The 16,137-nt window shown below is 49.8% G+C and overlaps 4 protein-coding genes across 4 annotated transcripts; 1 reads left to right on the top strand and 3 right to left on the bottom strand.

Annotated features, from left to right (window-relative positions):
* Nucleotides 1–1,478: 1,478 nt before the first annotated feature.
* LOC128730379 (putative aminopeptidase W07G4.4) lies at nt 1,479–7,182 on the bottom strand. The gene is made up of 4 exons (XM_053823423.1): nt 7,118–7,182; nt 6,326–6,514; nt 1,782–3,156; nt 1,479–1,711 (listed from the first exon to the last, which is right to left on the bottom strand). The coding sequence occupies exons 2-4, from the start codon at nt 6,337–6,339 to the stop codon at nt 1,544–1,546; spliced, it is 1,557 nt and encodes a 518-aa protein (XP_053679398.1). The 5' UTR covers nt 6,340–6,514; nt 7,118–7,182; the 3' UTR covers nt 1,479–1,543.
* Nucleotides 7,183–7,626: 444 nt separating this feature from the next.
* On the bottom strand, nt 7,627–8,768 carry LOC128732302 (protein BCCIP homolog). Its single transcript, XM_053825488.1, has 3 exons — nt 8,640–8,768; nt 8,443–8,569; nt 7,627–8,376 (listed from the first exon to the last, which is right to left on the bottom strand). Exons 1-3 carry the CDS (start codon nt 8,757–8,759, stop codon nt 7,718–7,720), a joined length of 906 nt encoding a protein of 301 aa, XP_053681463.1. The 5' UTR covers nt 8,760–8,768; the 3' UTR covers nt 7,627–7,717.
* Nucleotides 8,769–9,198: 430 nt separating this feature from the next.
* LOC128730363 (T-complex protein 1 subunit zeta) lies at nt 9,199–11,291 on the top strand. The gene is made up of 2 exons (XM_053823409.1): nt 9,199–9,361; nt 9,566–11,291. Exons 1-2 carry the CDS (start codon nt 9,225–9,227, stop codon nt 11,022–11,024), a joined length of 1,596 nt encoding a protein of 531 aa, XP_053679384.1. The 5' UTR covers nt 9,199–9,224; the 3' UTR covers nt 11,025–11,291.
* A 166-nt stretch (nt 11,292–11,457) lies between these two features.
* On the bottom strand, nt 11,458–13,348 carry LOC128730537 (CDP-diacylglycerol--inositol 3-phosphatidyltransferase). The gene is made up of 4 exons (XM_053823588.1): nt 13,227–13,348; nt 13,012–13,146; nt 12,650–12,803; nt 11,458–12,580 (listed from the first exon to the last, which is right to left on the bottom strand). Exons 1-4 carry the CDS (start codon nt 13,279–13,281, stop codon nt 12,244–12,246), a joined length of 681 nt encoding a protein of 226 aa, XP_053679563.1. The 5' UTR covers nt 13,282–13,348; the 3' UTR covers nt 11,458–12,243.
* Nucleotides 13,349–16,137: the final 2,789 nt, after the last annotated feature.

Raw genomic sequence — 16,137 nt, 5'->3', positions numbered from 1 at the left:
AGAAACAATAAAAAAACACACGAACAAGCCACGCCTGGTAGCCCTTTTGGAAGGGTTCTTCTAGAAGGGCATCGGCTGGCCTAGTTCGAGACCCGCTAGCACCCGATGCATGCTTACAGTCTCCCACGGTTTCGGAACCAGTTCTACACTCCTTCTGCTGAAGCTTCTCGTCCGGTGGACGAAGTGGCAAGAAAAAGTAACGTTACTTATTCCCTTCTACCCCCCCCCCCCCCCCGCCTTCCACTTTGCTCCCCCACGGTGGTGAACGGAACACATCCCTTCGGATGGATGTGGCAGGGCAACCGGGGAGATCAACAACCTCGCACGGCCCAAGCAATGGGCCAAGCCCACACGAACAATGCGGAAATGCACGCGAAAGCGCTGCAACGGAGCGGGTTTTTCTCCCGCTCGAACGGCGGTTCGTCGCTTGCTGGCCGTTTGACTCTTTCGTACCACCACAACGCCCGGGGGTCCGAGAGGTCACAGGACGGGGATGACGACACCGGAGCCACGGGTAGGGGGTGACATTAGAAAGCGCTTCGTGTGCACCCCGTTCGTGTGGGCGGACCAACTCTGGTGGGTCCGGAAAATGTCAATGCACTCTCGAGCGGGATCACTGGAAGCTGGAATCACTGATCGGTGGCCGGTTGGAGGACACCAGAGAGGCAAGGAAGCCACCGTGGGTTGGTTGGGAAACGTTTCTTTTTTTTTTGTCGAGAGAGCTGAAGCGATAACACAACGGTTGTGCGGGTTGATGTGGCCAAACGTTGCTTCCCGCCGGGCAGGGAGACAACCTTTGAACCGGAAAAGGGAGAGAGAAAGAGAAAGAAAAAAACGCTTCCCCCCACGTGGTGGGAAGCAATCGCAACAACAACAATAACAACGGCCACAAAAGCCACCCCACGCGACGGACATTGCAAAAGGCACTTAAGGAGCCATTAAGTACGGCTTTATTTTCGCCCCCTTCCCAGGCCCGGATCTCGCCAGAGTTTGCTGCCTTTCCCATTCGTCGCGGGGCCACGATTTCCGCGTTCAATGAACCTTTGCGGTGCCGTTGCACCACTTTCACCGGACGCCCAAACGGTGCCCACGGTCGCGGCGAAAGGCACACCACGAGCCGGACAGATTGCTTCCGCCAGCGCGATACTTGCGGCTTTCCGTGGTCAACGTCGTGTTTGCTCACGGCCCTCAAAAACTCCCACCGGAGCTGCGTCTCGGGGGCACGCATTTTGCGCATTAACCGTTACCACGTCCCGATGAGAGAGGCCGGAGAACGAGAACACGATCGGCAGTGAACCTTTGGCGGAAATTGTCATCGCAACGGAGTGCTCGGAAAGCGGAACAGAGAGCCCGGTTGGTATCCGGGATTGGCCCCTCGGGTGTTGGGAACGACCGGATGAAGATCAAAAGTTCGTTGTCCGCTGGATTTCTGGTTCTGCAGTTATATCAAGAGAAACTTCAAACCGAGAACTGCATGCCGTATTCCATATTTATTCCAATTGAGAAAACGAATGTTTAAACCAGAGACGTTAACACCTCCCCTTTAGTTCAGGTGAGTGCGAACCAGCGCCAGGATGGGTGATCCGGTCGGAGTATCCGGTACATCCCCAGCACTACCAGCAATGTCCAGATGCGAATACTTGATCGGCTGGGACGAGTTGAGTCCGCACTTGTCCAAGCCGGTGGCCATCATCAAGAATGCGGCCGGTCCCTGCGAAACAGAAGCATTGAGGTTAAGTGAAATCACACGGAGCAAACGAGTCGGTGGGATGTTCCCTTACCTGGTGTCCACGCGGCGTCCGGCTGGACGGAAGATTGTTCGCCTGCAGGACATCCTCGCCGTAGCATTTGCCCTTGTGGAAGTTGAAATCCTCCCGTCGCAAGACCGACACCTCAAACGGATCCCCAACATCCTCGCCGGCTTGCTGCAACTCCAACGCGTGGCCAGCAGCCCGAGCCGGACCATTGTCCATCACGATGGCGCTGTTTCCAACAGCTAGTACGGCGTGTCCTGTGAGCGTAGCAATTGTGTAGAGATGCGGATCGGGTAGCCGCTCAGCCAGGACACGCTCCTTCATCTGGCACAGCGCATCCGCCATGGCCATACGGCCTTCGGCGTCAGTATTACCAACACGCACACGGACTCCAGCCCGAGATGTCAGCATCTCATCCGACACGTAGCATTCCTCTCCGACGGAGTTGCGCACCATACAAAGCACTCCGATCGCGTGCACATCAGCCGGTTGCCGTTGTTCGATCACCTTCATAAACCCGGCTACAGCCGCCGCACCACACTTATCCCGGCTCATACCCGCCATAATGCCTCCTGCCTTGATGTCGGCACCACCAGTATCGTACGTGACACCCTTTCCGACCAGTATGAGCGTTTTACGGGCCGGTTTTGGTGGTTGATACTCCAGGAAGATGATTCGACCGCGATGACGTTGGACCGTTTCGGCCGCACGATTCACCGCCTGGAAAAGCGGATACTCCCGCTCGAAACGTGTAGGATCGTCAACGATGGTCACCTTTACACGACCGGAAGCAAACGCCTGCTGGACGTATTCAGCCACACGAGGTGGTGCCATTCGCTCCGGATCACCTCCTCCAATGTCTCGGGCCACAAATCGGCCAGCTTCCAGCGCGTAGACCGTACGCACTACCTCACCAGCCAGTTGGGTGTCCGCTGGACAACAGATACCAAGCTTCCGGATCCGGTGACTCTTGGTAGGGACGTCTTCACGCAACTGCAATGGCACGTACAGCTCGTGCAGAGCACCCAGCAGTGCCACAAGCGGTGCATGCTTAAATCGAGCGGTTCGGCCGGGCAGAACCAGCACCGGTTGCTTGGAACCGGCGCTAAGAGCCCGTCGTAAGGCTTGAGCTGCTGCCTCCGCGTAACGTCGTACGTCGTCGAAGTCGTTCAACTCACCAACCGGGCTGTACACGACCCGGACGGCTTCCTTACCGGTCTGGCAACCGAAACAGCTCACCACGGAAGTGACCGCCGCATCAAACTTGCTCAGCTCGTCGATCTTGTGGACCACAAACTTCGGAGCGCTTTCGTAATCGATCACGCAGAACGTATCGTAGCCTGGAACGGAAGCCTGCAGAACAGCCGCTTCATCTACCGGCTCGATTTGGCACGGATGGTACCTGTGGGAGTTGGAAAACGTTATCAAGCTGTGACAGGGTCGTGCTGGGAAGGAGTTGCAGTACATTGTTGTGAAATAAATTGATGAAGCTGGCTTTAACAAAGCTCAAGCTAAAGGTTAATTCTGTCAACAACTAACTTTTCCGGTCGGATGAAAAAGTTTACGAATGAAAAACAAACAAGTTTACCAGAGATTTTTCACACCGGTTTGACGACTTTGAATCCAACAAAAATAGAACAGATCAGATTCAAAAACACATTTTTATAAGGAATATAATACTGCAGAAGTTGATCTTGAACTAGATTTATTTTATGTTATAGAGCACATCAAATAAGCATCACCAAACTATAGCAACAGCAAGCATTAGCATCAGATAAGTATTGGATACCATATGTTAATGACTAAAGCATACATAAGGAAATAGAAACAACATCAAAACATTAATGCAAATTAAACCGACGACTCTATATGTTCCTGTACAGCAGGTCTTTTGGACTTGGCTCCGTTCCGTTGCATTTCTCATTTTAATTGTATCACTTAAGGTACGACCAGAAATTAATACAATTAATAGAATAAAACCCAATGAAACACAGTGACAGGGTCCTGTTATTTACGTTGCAACATTGCACGACACTCGGTGGCTTACTTCTCGAAGCAAAAGATGCAATCGCATCAACGCAGCGCTTTCACACTACACCGTTCGTTTGCATTTACGTCGGTCATGGCCCAATAGCGGACACACCTGTGTCCTCCCGTCAACCATCTGCCCTGTCCTACCTTACCCGGAAGCTTCCTCCCACGGGGATGCCAAATCTAGGTCAGCAGCCGTACCGAAGTTCAAGGAGCCCGTCCAAAAGAATAGGAACATAAAAAGCCGTCACGCGCTCGAATGGGGGCGCACAAAGTACACGAGGAGCACACGCGGCTCAAGCCATCCTGCCACGGTGCAGGTCTTAACAGATTACCCGTGGCCGTGGAGGAGAACGCGAAGACACGCCAAACGGAACGGAGCAGAAAAGAAACAACCCCCACCGGGGGCTTCGTGGACGTGTTCTTCTTCCCAAAACATGCCGGTTGATTCGCTTCCGCATCTCGTTCTCTGTTCCCGCGATCCTGCCCGTCTTGAGTCACCATTCCCTGGTTCTCCCGCGCAAAGCCGCGGGTCGGCCATTAAACCCCACACAAACACACACACACACACACACACACACACGCATCCGCGGTGTGTACGTCCCTTTTCAACTTCACCTTTGTGGCAGAACCTCCGCCCCATTACCCATTACACCCACCATGGTCCACCAATCCGTTCCCAACGAACCGAACGAACCGAACGAAAGACGGGAGAGAAACGGGAAAACTAGGTTAGGAATATCTCCCCCCCCTAGCCACCGGTGGCCACGTTCCGGCACTGCCGTTGTCCGCCCGCCCGCAGCACCAATAAAAATAATAATAAAACCCACACCGAACCGGGCGACCCCGGCAGACACAAATGCACATTTTACGCGCCGAGCGAAGAACGGTGGGAAGAAAAACGTTCCGACTCAGAACCCGGACCAAACTGGAACCGGCTCGCGGATCGGGTGGTGGCTGAGCTTAACGGTAAATTTGACGATTTTACCGTGTTCACATTTTACTGCGGCCGGTTGTTCGCTGGTCCTCGAAAGGTGACGCGAGTCTTATGCTCCACCGTATCTGATGCTGGGTAGGCTTGCCAGACCCTTGGGGACCATTTTTGAATGCAAAAACTCATCTTCTGGACGATCATCAACATGATTACAGAGCGCCAAAATCTCTGTCCTGTCCTGTGGAGAGCACGGATATGCCAGCGAATGGAGCAAGCCACAAATTCCCGATCGTGGACCAATTAGCCTCATTTCGAGTGCTGCCAGTTGCGCTCCGTCACATCGTACTTGTTGCGTTGTCTTTTTTTGAGAAAGTTCTGCCAAAGCTTCAAATGCAGCTGCCGAGAAGTGGGTCAACGAGAGCCATCTTTTTTTAACACCCTTCCTTGCTTTGGCCGCGAGTTCGTCGCTCTTCGGTGGTCACGCAACGACGATCGCGGTTTGGCGGCGATAAACAAAAAACTCGTCGAAAAAAGTACGAATAATAATAAGAGAAACGATTATCTTGCGTGGCACCCCCGGAGACGGGACGAAAGTTCGAACGTGACAAGACTGCCGGATGCGGAAGCCCAGTTTGCATCTCGAACTGAGCGATAAAGAAATGTAATGGTGGCGTAGAAACACGATAAACGTGAATGCATAGCAACTGTAAAGTGTGCTTTTGACTGCACATGGTGAGCAATTTAGGTGTTGAGGAATGTGAGATGTTTGAAAGCAAAAAGAAATGTTTGAACAACTTTAAGTAATAAAAAGCAATCGCCTAATTGCGGGATTGTTTTACCAACAAAGCGTATAACCAAACGATCAAATAACGATCATCGATTATTTAAGAAGCGGACGATTTTTGCCGCACCTAGCTTGGGGAAACTGACCGGCTCTACTACAAACACTACGGACAACGGGATACGTTTCTTCTCAGCCATCCATCATGCTGCTCCGTAAAACGCTATCGATCACGGCTACGGTGTAAGGATCTGTTCAGGTTGCGGCCAAAAATCGGCTCTTTTCGCCGCCAAAAAACTCCACAGGTCATTGACCGCCCACGGCCAGCTGGACGTACGCACACCTCCCTGGAGTGGCCACGTACGATGGGGAGAAAATTGCGCTCCACCAGCTGTGGGAAGGCCTTTTCCAACCACCTTGCCTTGCGCGCTGGGAGGGAAAAACTATGTCTAGGATCTTGCCATCTTTTTCCATTAAATCTTCATCTTCCTGCTACTCCCGGGGGGGTTCGTAACGTGATGTGGCCAGACCAACCGGCTCACTTACGCCGGTACACGCATCAGACGAGTGCGTTCGGTGCTCCCGCTATACGCGTGAAACCGTTAGTGATTACATTTCGTCTAACGGCGTTCATTCGCCGAAATCTCAGACCACCTCGTCATCTCGCCTGTCATCGCAACGTAATTTTGGCGAACGATGATGGTCGAAAACGTGGCTGCGTTTTTCACGTCCCGCCCATACATCGTTACCAGCGATAGTGAACCGCTTAGCAACAATGATCGTTGTTAATGAAGCTCTCTGCTCGATACTACAGGCTTATCTTACCTATCGACGTCCATCCTGTGGCCGAAGCTGGAAGCCGCGTACCGGCCGAGAGTAGTTTTGGAACGATTCCGGTGGTACTGGTACTGCCGCTACGGATGCTGCTGTCGTTAAACGCACTGCATCGACTGTTTCGCACCGTAAATATGCCACTCGACTGAGGGTAACACTGAGCCACTCGAGGGGCGTAATCTGCGAATGGTAAGTCCCGAGAGTCCCGGGCGAGATAATGGGAGCTGTATTAAAATTGTTGGATGATTGATAGCCCAGCTCCCCGTACTGACACGATCGCGTTGGTATCGCTAAGTAAACAATTGTTCTCCACCATGTACGCTACTTATATTTATATGGGTTTGCGCGGTTCCAGCATGACCAGATCGATGGTATGGTGAAAAAAAATAAATACATATAAATTCTATCGCCTGCAAGGCTTATGCCTTCGCAGGTGCAGTTGGTGGCATGCCGAACGCAACACGTAGTAAAGGACCGTGCGGCCAAGAGCACGTTTCGGTCGCTGATGCACCAAATTCGACACGAACAGATGATTCAATATTCTATCGACCCGCTGCAACGCACAAGTATGAATCAATTAGCTTCCATTCTGTAGAATGATAAAGGGCCTGAACGACACGCTCGCCGGTTAGAACTCTGCCTTAGTCATTCCTCGCCAATGACGCGCACTATTTGCGTCGTGCACTTTAATAAAGCCTCGGTTCACTGATCGTACAAACAAACACTTGTGGTGAAATGCAAACAAACAGATAATCGAATCAAAAGTTTACCAATTACACGCACTAGTTATAAATCCGCAAACACGCAGCTCTGATCTCTGATCAACAATGATGGTGCATGTTCTTCGGTAGCACCCGCTCGTCATCCAAGGGTTGAAAAATATCGAAGTGCCAGTGTCAGCGCATATGTGAGGTTAAGATCAATTGCAAAACTTGCATGCTCTTTTACGGAGCAAATTTCTTTAACACCATGCGTACCCACATACCTTTGTGATCAAACGCACGCCGATGAAAGTTAACGCGGGAAATTTTCCGACTATTCTTGTCCGTTTTCTTCACTTTTCCGATAAAAAAAGGCCGGACGCGACAAATACGCTGACCGCAGGCGAAGTGTCAAATAACCAAAACAAACCCAACGCTTAATGAGTCATAGGCGAAGAAAGGCAACAAAAGAGCGGAGAAGGAAGTGACGGCTTCGAGCCGCATGCATCGTAAACAATTTTGTCGGAACCGGCTGTGTTGTGATAGAGAGCATTCCGACAAACTAAGAACGCAGGTTGTAATAGAGGAACTTTCGTTTATTTTGTTATACAGCGCAATAGTATAGCAAAGAATAGAGCACACTCACGCGTTGGGAAATGAAAATGCACATGTGTCTACTGTCTTATTTGTTAGCGACCGAAGACACCAGATTCTTGATAGTAGCAACAATGCCGGGTAGTTTGCTTGCCTCGATCAGCAGCACCTTGCGGAATGGTTGCAGCTCTTCGTCCTTTTTCTGCCATTGCCCGGCAAGGGCGGTGGTAGTCTCTTTTTGAACGGAATAGTCAAAGCTCGCACACGAATCCTTGATAAAGTACTCCTCCTCATCGTTGGTGTAAATTACTTCAGCGGCTTTATCAACGGCGGCCGCTTGCTGATAGTATTTCACGAACATCAAGTAGTAGTCGAAGGTGTACGGCATGCCCTTCGTGCGGGCACGCTCCATTTCGGAGAGAAGATTCTCACACATCGGTACAGAAACGGCAGCGGGAATGTTGATAAAGCGCTCGTTCAGTAACAGTCCCGTGGTTTTGGTGCCGCTCTCGAGAGCTTCGCGGAATTGCTGGATGGCCAGCTCTGTGGCGTATTTTTCCGCCTTCTCGAAAATCATTTTCTTCAGCTGGCGAACCGATGGAAGTTCCTGCTTGTTCGCTAGGTTGATTACCGTCGTTATGCCAAACACCACCTGACAAGGATCACCCATATCGGTATCTTCGTCTTCATCGTCGTCATCTGCATCATTGTATGCTTGCTTTAGCACACTACCGACGTAATTTTGCGCTGAAAAACGATATGCGTTGTTACATTGAATTATCCACCTGTTGTGCTGCTCCGAGTTTATCTCACCTACGATAACTCCCGCCATTTCGGTGAGATCGATATGCGCCTTCACGAAGAGCTGTCCCAGCATTTGTTTAATGCCATCCAGATCCGTATCGATAGGGTTTCTCCCTTCAAAGTCTACGGTGATCCCCTAGAAAGGACATAAAATACGAAAACAACATTATGCCTACATCGTACCACGCTTTCACGTTGAAACTCACTTCATCACCCTCGTACGCTTCATCGTTTTCTTCGTCGCTGGAATCCTCGCTTCCACTTTTCGTGTCCATCCGGCGATCCTCGTCATCCTCTGCTTCAACTTTCATCTTTTTACTGGTCATTTTTGCGGAATTACACCAAAATAGTTCGATAAATGCACTTTATTTACAAACCGCTGTCGGTAACGCGTGCTAGTTTTGGTTGCCGGAGAAAAAATGTTGCTTGTCAACAGCCACGGGTCGAATACTCCAATGTGTTGGTACGGCATTGTGCTGCAAAACTCTAATTATTGCTATATTTAACCAACAATTATTCTAAAATTATACTTAAAAATATGACACTAAAAATTTACACATATTATGTTGAATTTTATTCGGATTAATCAATAATTAATAGGAATACCTATTTAAATAAAGATTTGCATTCCTACCCCTAGTAACTGCTACAACAATCTGTCATTTCAGAGTGAAGGTAACAACAACGAAGAAGTGTGCTTAAGAAGAAGTCCTGCTTCAATCTTTAGCAGCCGTGCCAGTGCTGTTCAAATTCGTGAAAAGTAATTGTAAAATAATTCCCACAGCTCTAAAATGGCCTCCATTAGCATGCTGAATCCGAAGGCTGAGTTCGCCCGTGCGGCTCACGCATTAGCAATTAACATCACTGCCGCAAAGGGCATTCAAGATGTTATGAAGACCAACCTCGGCCCGAAGGGAACGATGAAAATGTGAGTACTCCTGCAGAGCACAACTGGTGGCAGAAATGTTATTTTGGGGATTATTTTAAATGAACCTCGCTCGTCCATCTATTGCAAATTATTCCAAATTGCACAAACGTTATGCTTTTATCAAAAAAAGTTGTAGATAATCTTTTTGAAACATTATTTCTGACATGACTCACCTGACCCGCTCTAACCTCACTTTTACGCTAGGTTGGTTTCGGGAGCCGGCGACATCAAAATCACCAAGGACGGCAACATTCTGCTGCATGAGATGCAAATCAAGCATCCCACTGCCTCGCTGATCGCCCGCGCCAGTACCGCCCAAGATGACGTGACCGGAGACGGAACTACTTCAATCGTGCTGATCATCGGCGAGCTTTTGAAGCAGGCCGATCTGTACATCGGGGACGGTCTGCATCCCCGCATCGTCGCCGATGGGTTCGACCAGGCCCGCCTACAGGCGCTGGACATTCTGGAACGGATCGCGCACCCAATCGTGGTAAACCGGGAGAATCTGCTGAACGTCGCACGTACTGCCTTGCGAACCAAGGTGCACCCGGTGCTGGCCGATCTGCTGACGGACGTGTGTGTGGATGCGGTGCTGGCCATCCGCACCGAAGACAAGCCGGTCGATCTGCACATGGTGGAGCTGATGGAGATGCAACACAAATCGGCCAATGACACGCAGCTCGTGAAAGGTATTGTCATGGATCACGGAGCGCGCCATCCCGACATGCCGAAGCGCGTCGAGAACGCGTACATTCTAACGTGCAACGTGTCGATGGAGTACGAAAAGTCGGAGATTAATTCTGGGTTCTTCTACAAGACGGCTGGAGAGCGCGAGAAGTTCGTGTTGGCCGAGCGCGAGTTCATTGAGGACCGCGTGAAGAAGGTGATCGAGCTGAAGCGCAAGGTGTGCGATGGTACGGACAAGACCTTTGTCGTCATCAACCAGAAAGGCATCGATCCGATGTCGCTCGATATGCTGGCCAAGGAAGGCATCGTGGCGCTGCGCCGTGCGAAGCGACGCAACATGGAGCGTTTGGCACTGGCATGCGGTGGTCTCGCGATGAATTCGTTCGACAACATGGATGAATCGTGCCTGGGCTTCGCGGGACTTGTCTACGAGCACGTGCTCGGTGAAAACAAGTACACGTTCGTGGAGGACTGCAAGAACCCGATGTCCGTGACGATCCTCATGAAGGGCCCGAACAAGCACTCGTTGGCGCAGATCAAGGACGCCATCCGCGACGGTCTGCGTTCGATCAACAACGCTATCGAGGATAAGAAGCTGGTGCCGGGAGCGGGCGCCTTTGAGGTGCGCGTACACAATAAGCTGCGCGAGTACGCGAAGACCGTGAAGGGAAAGACCCGGCTCGCAATTCAAGCATACGCTGACGCTATGCTCGTGGTGCCGAAGATTCTGGCCGTCAACAGCGGATATGATGCGCAGGAAACGATTGTACGACTGCAGGAGGAGGATTTGTTGAATGAGGACCCGATCGGACTGGATCTTTCTACTGGGGAACCGATGAAGCCGGTCGATCTGGGCATTTTCGATAACTACATCGTGAAGAAGCAGATGCTCAATTCCTCCACCATCATCGCCGTTAACATCCTGCTCGTGGACGAGATCATGCGCGCCGGCATGAGCAGCCTTAAGGGTTAACTGTATTTTTTTGGCTTTGCTAGTGGAGGTTGTGCTTTGCACAAGCCGTCCTTCGCGGCCTCGTATTGCTTGTTTGTGTCTTTATCAACTCATTTATCGATTCATTTCTTACTCACATCTCTAATGCAACGAGGCGAGAAATTCCATCGTTCTCCGGACCAAACACGGAACAAAATAATTAACATATAGTGCGCCTTGTCGCTGCATTGTAATCGGATAATCGCTTCGCGAACACACCTAATAAACGCACCAGCTTATTTACTTCTATATTACGAATGTCGTTGTCACAATTGTGGAATTAAGACCAATAGAAGAAAATGAAAGAAAGATTAACCAACGTTTAGCAAGCTTTACCTGATGCAGGCGTAAGGAGTTTGATTAATTGGCCGCCAGCGACCCAACGTAAGTGAAAAGATCAACTTTCACAGAGAGAGGTTATTTATTCTATGTATTAGACACAGGGATGCGATTCACATCGATGAAATGGGTTCAATCTACTTCTCTACTGCCTTTGACAGGGCTAATTGATACATTGGTAAGTAGATTGGCTGCGCGAAAAATATATAGTGTTCTTTACTATTCCGGGGTTTAGATAGTGATAGCCTCACGAAGCACAAATACGATCCCCTACGTTCATATGTAGTTTTCAATGAAATTTGATTCAAGCAACAACGTGTTGTACCGTCGGGTAGGATGATTTCGATTTCTGCTAGCAGAATATGGACAGATGCCTACGAATTTAGCCGCTGCTTGCATTCAACGGGTGCATCACTGGAATGTGCATGACTATTAACGATTCTGCGTCCCCCTCTGTCCTCGCATCTCTTTTTCGTTTCAGGTGCATTATTCTCGTTCCTTTACTACCTTGCGGGCGTAAGGGGTGTAAATTTCAGCTACATTAGTTTACAAACACTTAAATACATTTTTTCAAAACACTTAAGATTGAATTGTTTGTCGTTCTTCTTCCTGTCCTTTGGCATTGTGGAGTGTGGATGGCGTTAGCTTCCGATTCCGGTCAGACTTTAAGTCAGCCAGTGCTGGAGAATGCCGGCATGCCCAGGGAAAGCAAGTTCATCCAAACCCCGTGTAAGAGGATCGATTTTGAAAACGGAAGATCCCCGCTGCGGGGAGTGTAATTCCGTGTGTACAACACCGCCTTACAACCCCACCGGCAACGGTGGGGAAAGAGGGCAAGAATATCCTCTAAGGGTAGTCGAATTTACTGCGGCTTTTTGTTAGCCTCTCGCTCTCGCAGAGCTGCACGTTCGGCAACATCGATCACGCCAATGTTGCAGCTGGCCACGAATCCGTGAATCACCGAGATGCCCGTTTTGACGACCGCTACCGGGAAGGAAACGATGGCGAGCAGCTTGAACGTGGAGAAGCCCAACAGCAACGGACCCGGTGTGAAGTGCAGCAGATAGAGTGCAGCGTAGAACAGCTCGTTGAACAGACACATGAAGCCGAGCACGGTGCGGTTGGTGTAGTAAACGCGCATAATCGGATTACCGGACATGTCGATGAACTTGTGGGATGTTTTGCCCTGCAGGACAGTGCTGCAAGAAGAAAAAACATTCATCATAGTCTCGAGCCATGCCATGCCTCTGTTTCTAGTATTTGCTTACGTGTGGAGATAAAACCAGTGGCAAGCCACATCGATCGCCATCGAAAGCTGGAACCAGAACATGTACTTTGGGTAGAAGTAGCTTAGGGTCACCAGCAGGCCGCAGGTGCCGCACCGATCGGTAAGCTGGTCGAGCATGGCGCCAAATTTAGTGGCTAAACGGGAGATAGACACAGCGATTAACCACGCGTTATCAAGGGGACCCGTTATCGAATAGCCCGAAGGTCGTAAAGCAATCAAGTTAATTCGCCCATCGATTCGAACATTATGCAACAGCACCTTAACTGGCCCACACCTTCGGTTGCGGAAAGGTATGGGAGCTAAATGCCTATCGATTTTTGCCACTCATACCCGACTACTTACACTGGTTGAAATGCCGCGCCGCATGACCATCGAGTGCGTCGAGCAGCACGCTGACGATATAACACCAGCTAGCGATCACATAGTCCGTTGGCATGTAGTAAAAGGAAACGATCGCTAGTACGATCCGCGCGTAACCTGTGCCAACAAATAAACAAAGCGCGAAACGATGACGCAAACCTGAGAATGAATAATCGTCTTTCTAGCACTCCACTTACCGATGATGTTCGGCACGAAAAGATAAATATTTTCCTGCTCTTGCTTAGCTTCCATCGTGGCCTTGTTGTACACCAATTCGACGAGAGTATCGCTTTTCAATTGGAACCAATCGGGATGAGCGAAAGTGCCTCTTGCACAGACAGCAGCAACACTTGTCCGAGGAAAACTGCGTGATAGAATTTCCACCCTCTACAGCTTTTACCACCCCCTTTTTCTTGCTTTTCTTGTGCAAGGTTATGCCAATCATATGTTGACAGCCACATTGTAAACAATTTTATTATGATAGCCTGGCGTCGTGTTTATGACCCTATGCCGAATGCTATCGTTGATTCAAATTATGTAACGGATGACTGCGCTTTGATATAAAATGTGTGCACAACGTTACTCTAATCCTTTACAGAGTCATTTGATTGTAGCAAATCCCTGAATAAATAATATAATGAATAAATATATTACAAGCCCTTCTAGAGGAGGATGTTTAATATGTTCTTTCAAAATTACATTCTTACGAAGTCGGTGGTTAAGAATAGAAGTGGAATAGTAACAATACTGATTTTGAGGTAATTTTGTCTCATTGAACTCTTACTGTTGTGAATTACATCTATGCTATTAATACTTTGGATAAAATAGTTCATTTCAAATGGCGAATAAAAATGGTATCGTAAAGTTATCCACTGCAGTTTAGCAGATGAAGCATGAGATTCAAGTATTAGTTCCAACTTAGCTCCAGAATACAGTTTATTTTACATTTCTACACGTATAAAGAAGAACATAACAATTTGTGAATATTTTAGCTATTAATATGATGCAACATAATTAGAAAGAATATTGTGAATACACATGTTTTGTAGCATTATCCACTGGTGCAGCTGAAAAATGACATCTAGGTTTAGGCGCATCCAAAACAAGAATTTGCAGCTCTTTAATATGGTTTATTTTACATCTCTCCGATGTTTTGGTAAATTTGGTACACTTTTTTCATAATAGAAAGTACCAAAAGGATAAAAGGAACGGAAAATGGTGTAGCGTGAAAAAATCACACCGAACTGGATGGTGAAATCATTAAACTTTCAATTAGTGTATTAAACCCACGGAGGCATGGTGGCTACGGTTGGTCGGGTACCGAGTAAGGCGCGTGTAGCCAATCGGAACCGGAGAGCATTGATTAATGGGCCGGGAAATGGTAGCTGCTCGTCCTGGCCAGCATCGCCAGCAAGGATCCGTCCGACGAACAGCGCCACGTGCGCCGTTCCAAACGACGACCGTGCTCGAAAGCAAACCGATGATGAGAGCCCCATTTCTCGGCATCCCGGACACTCGAGCCGGGCGGAAGGATGCAATCGTACGCCCATCGGAAGGGCATGAGGCTGAATCAATTAACAAAATCAATGCGAGGTTCGATTTGTGGTTCAGTGACTCCACGAAACGCTTGTTTACAATTCATTAACCGCAAAACCGCACTATCCGGTGCTTGTTGAGACGCTATCCTGCACCTGCTCTGCTTGTGGTGGTTTTCCGAAACTCCTGCCTCAGCAGCTTGGTTCCACGGAAACGGTGAGTGAAAGCACGCGATGCAACGTACGGAGCGTCGTTCTCTCTGCCATTTCCGGTCACACTGCAGGCCATTAACCCTTCCAATGAGGGGGCAAAATATGTACGCCATAATCCTGTATGATTTATCAACCCCCTGGACGGGGTTTCGTTGTTGATTCTCTCGACCTACGAGCCGTGGTCTAATGTCCTCCCAACAATCGTTTTTCTGGCTCGAGTGTTCGCTCGTCCCCTGGGCATGGGCTATTACGGTATCGATGTTCCCGGGAAAATGCCGAAATCTCGAGCAAAGTAGAGCCGCACGTGGGCGTATGTGTTGGGAGACAACAACAACAACAACAACAACAAAACTCCAAGAAAGACCATGAGCCATGAGAAGCACGATTTATCGACGTGAGCTTTCCGCTTTCTCGTGCGTTTCCTTCGTCCCAGGAGAGCGCGCCATCGGGCGCGATTAATCGCAGCGAATTTGCGGGTTGGCATTGAAGGGCGCCAGAACCAGGGCTCACATGTCTACAAATAGGAATATCAATTCGCATAACCTGCAACAGGGCGATGGCGGCGGCGTGGATGGAGGGAGCCATTGTTTTGCATAAATCGCCAAAATGAACGAACGAAGCGTGTCGGGTTGGGGCGGACATGCGAACCCGGCGTACGAAAAAAGGACCCACCGTGCCACCGGACGGCCCGAAAAGGAAATCAGCAGGAACACAAATAAATCGCTCGCGCGATAAAGGTGGAGACCGTAGGTGGGTAGTGGCCCCCGGAGCAGGAAGCGTTGAGTTTCCCTGACCTGGCGCAACGATTTCCGGACACGACCGGAGTTGCCAGCCCCACGGTCTCAACCCCCAAAGTGCAGCGTGAGGACGACGCCTGTCAAAAGGGCATCGTGCTGTTCGGGTTGCCTACCTTTCAGGGGAAGCTCGCACGGTTGCACTCACGCGCAAAGCGCAGATGCGTGTCCTTCGTGTGATGCCTGGGGAAGTTTGATCGTTTCGTCGATTCCGACCCAACGACCAGGAGAACCGCACTGGCCCTGTTGTCCTGAGCCAATCTGTGTCGCAGCGACTGGTTCGTGCTGGACGATGAAAGGACGAACCGTGCACCGGACCGGTAAGCGGGGAGTCGTGATTTTTTGTCCACCTCGCGGAGTCCTCCGTTCCGAGGACACGATTAGCACGACAAACACGTTGCACCTGGATGGCATGCCGAGAGCGCACGCTGTCACGATTACAGACCGCAGCTTTCAAGGGCACGCGCGCAGCAGCTGGGATGGCTTTGGCATGACCGGAAATGGACGGATTTTCTGTCAGGTTCGCGTGACACGCGCGGCACCGAAAGGGCACCGAAGGGCGTGCG

Source organism: Anopheles nili, chromosome 2, assembly GCF_943737925.1.
Source record: "Anopheles nili chromosome 2, idAnoNiliSN_F5_01, whole genome shotgun sequence".
NCBI lineage: Eukaryota > Metazoa > Arthropoda > Insecta > Diptera > Culicidae > Anopheles > Anopheles nili.
Note: the sequence above shows the minus strand (reverse complement) of the source record. Positions and strands in the feature narration are given on the sequence as shown.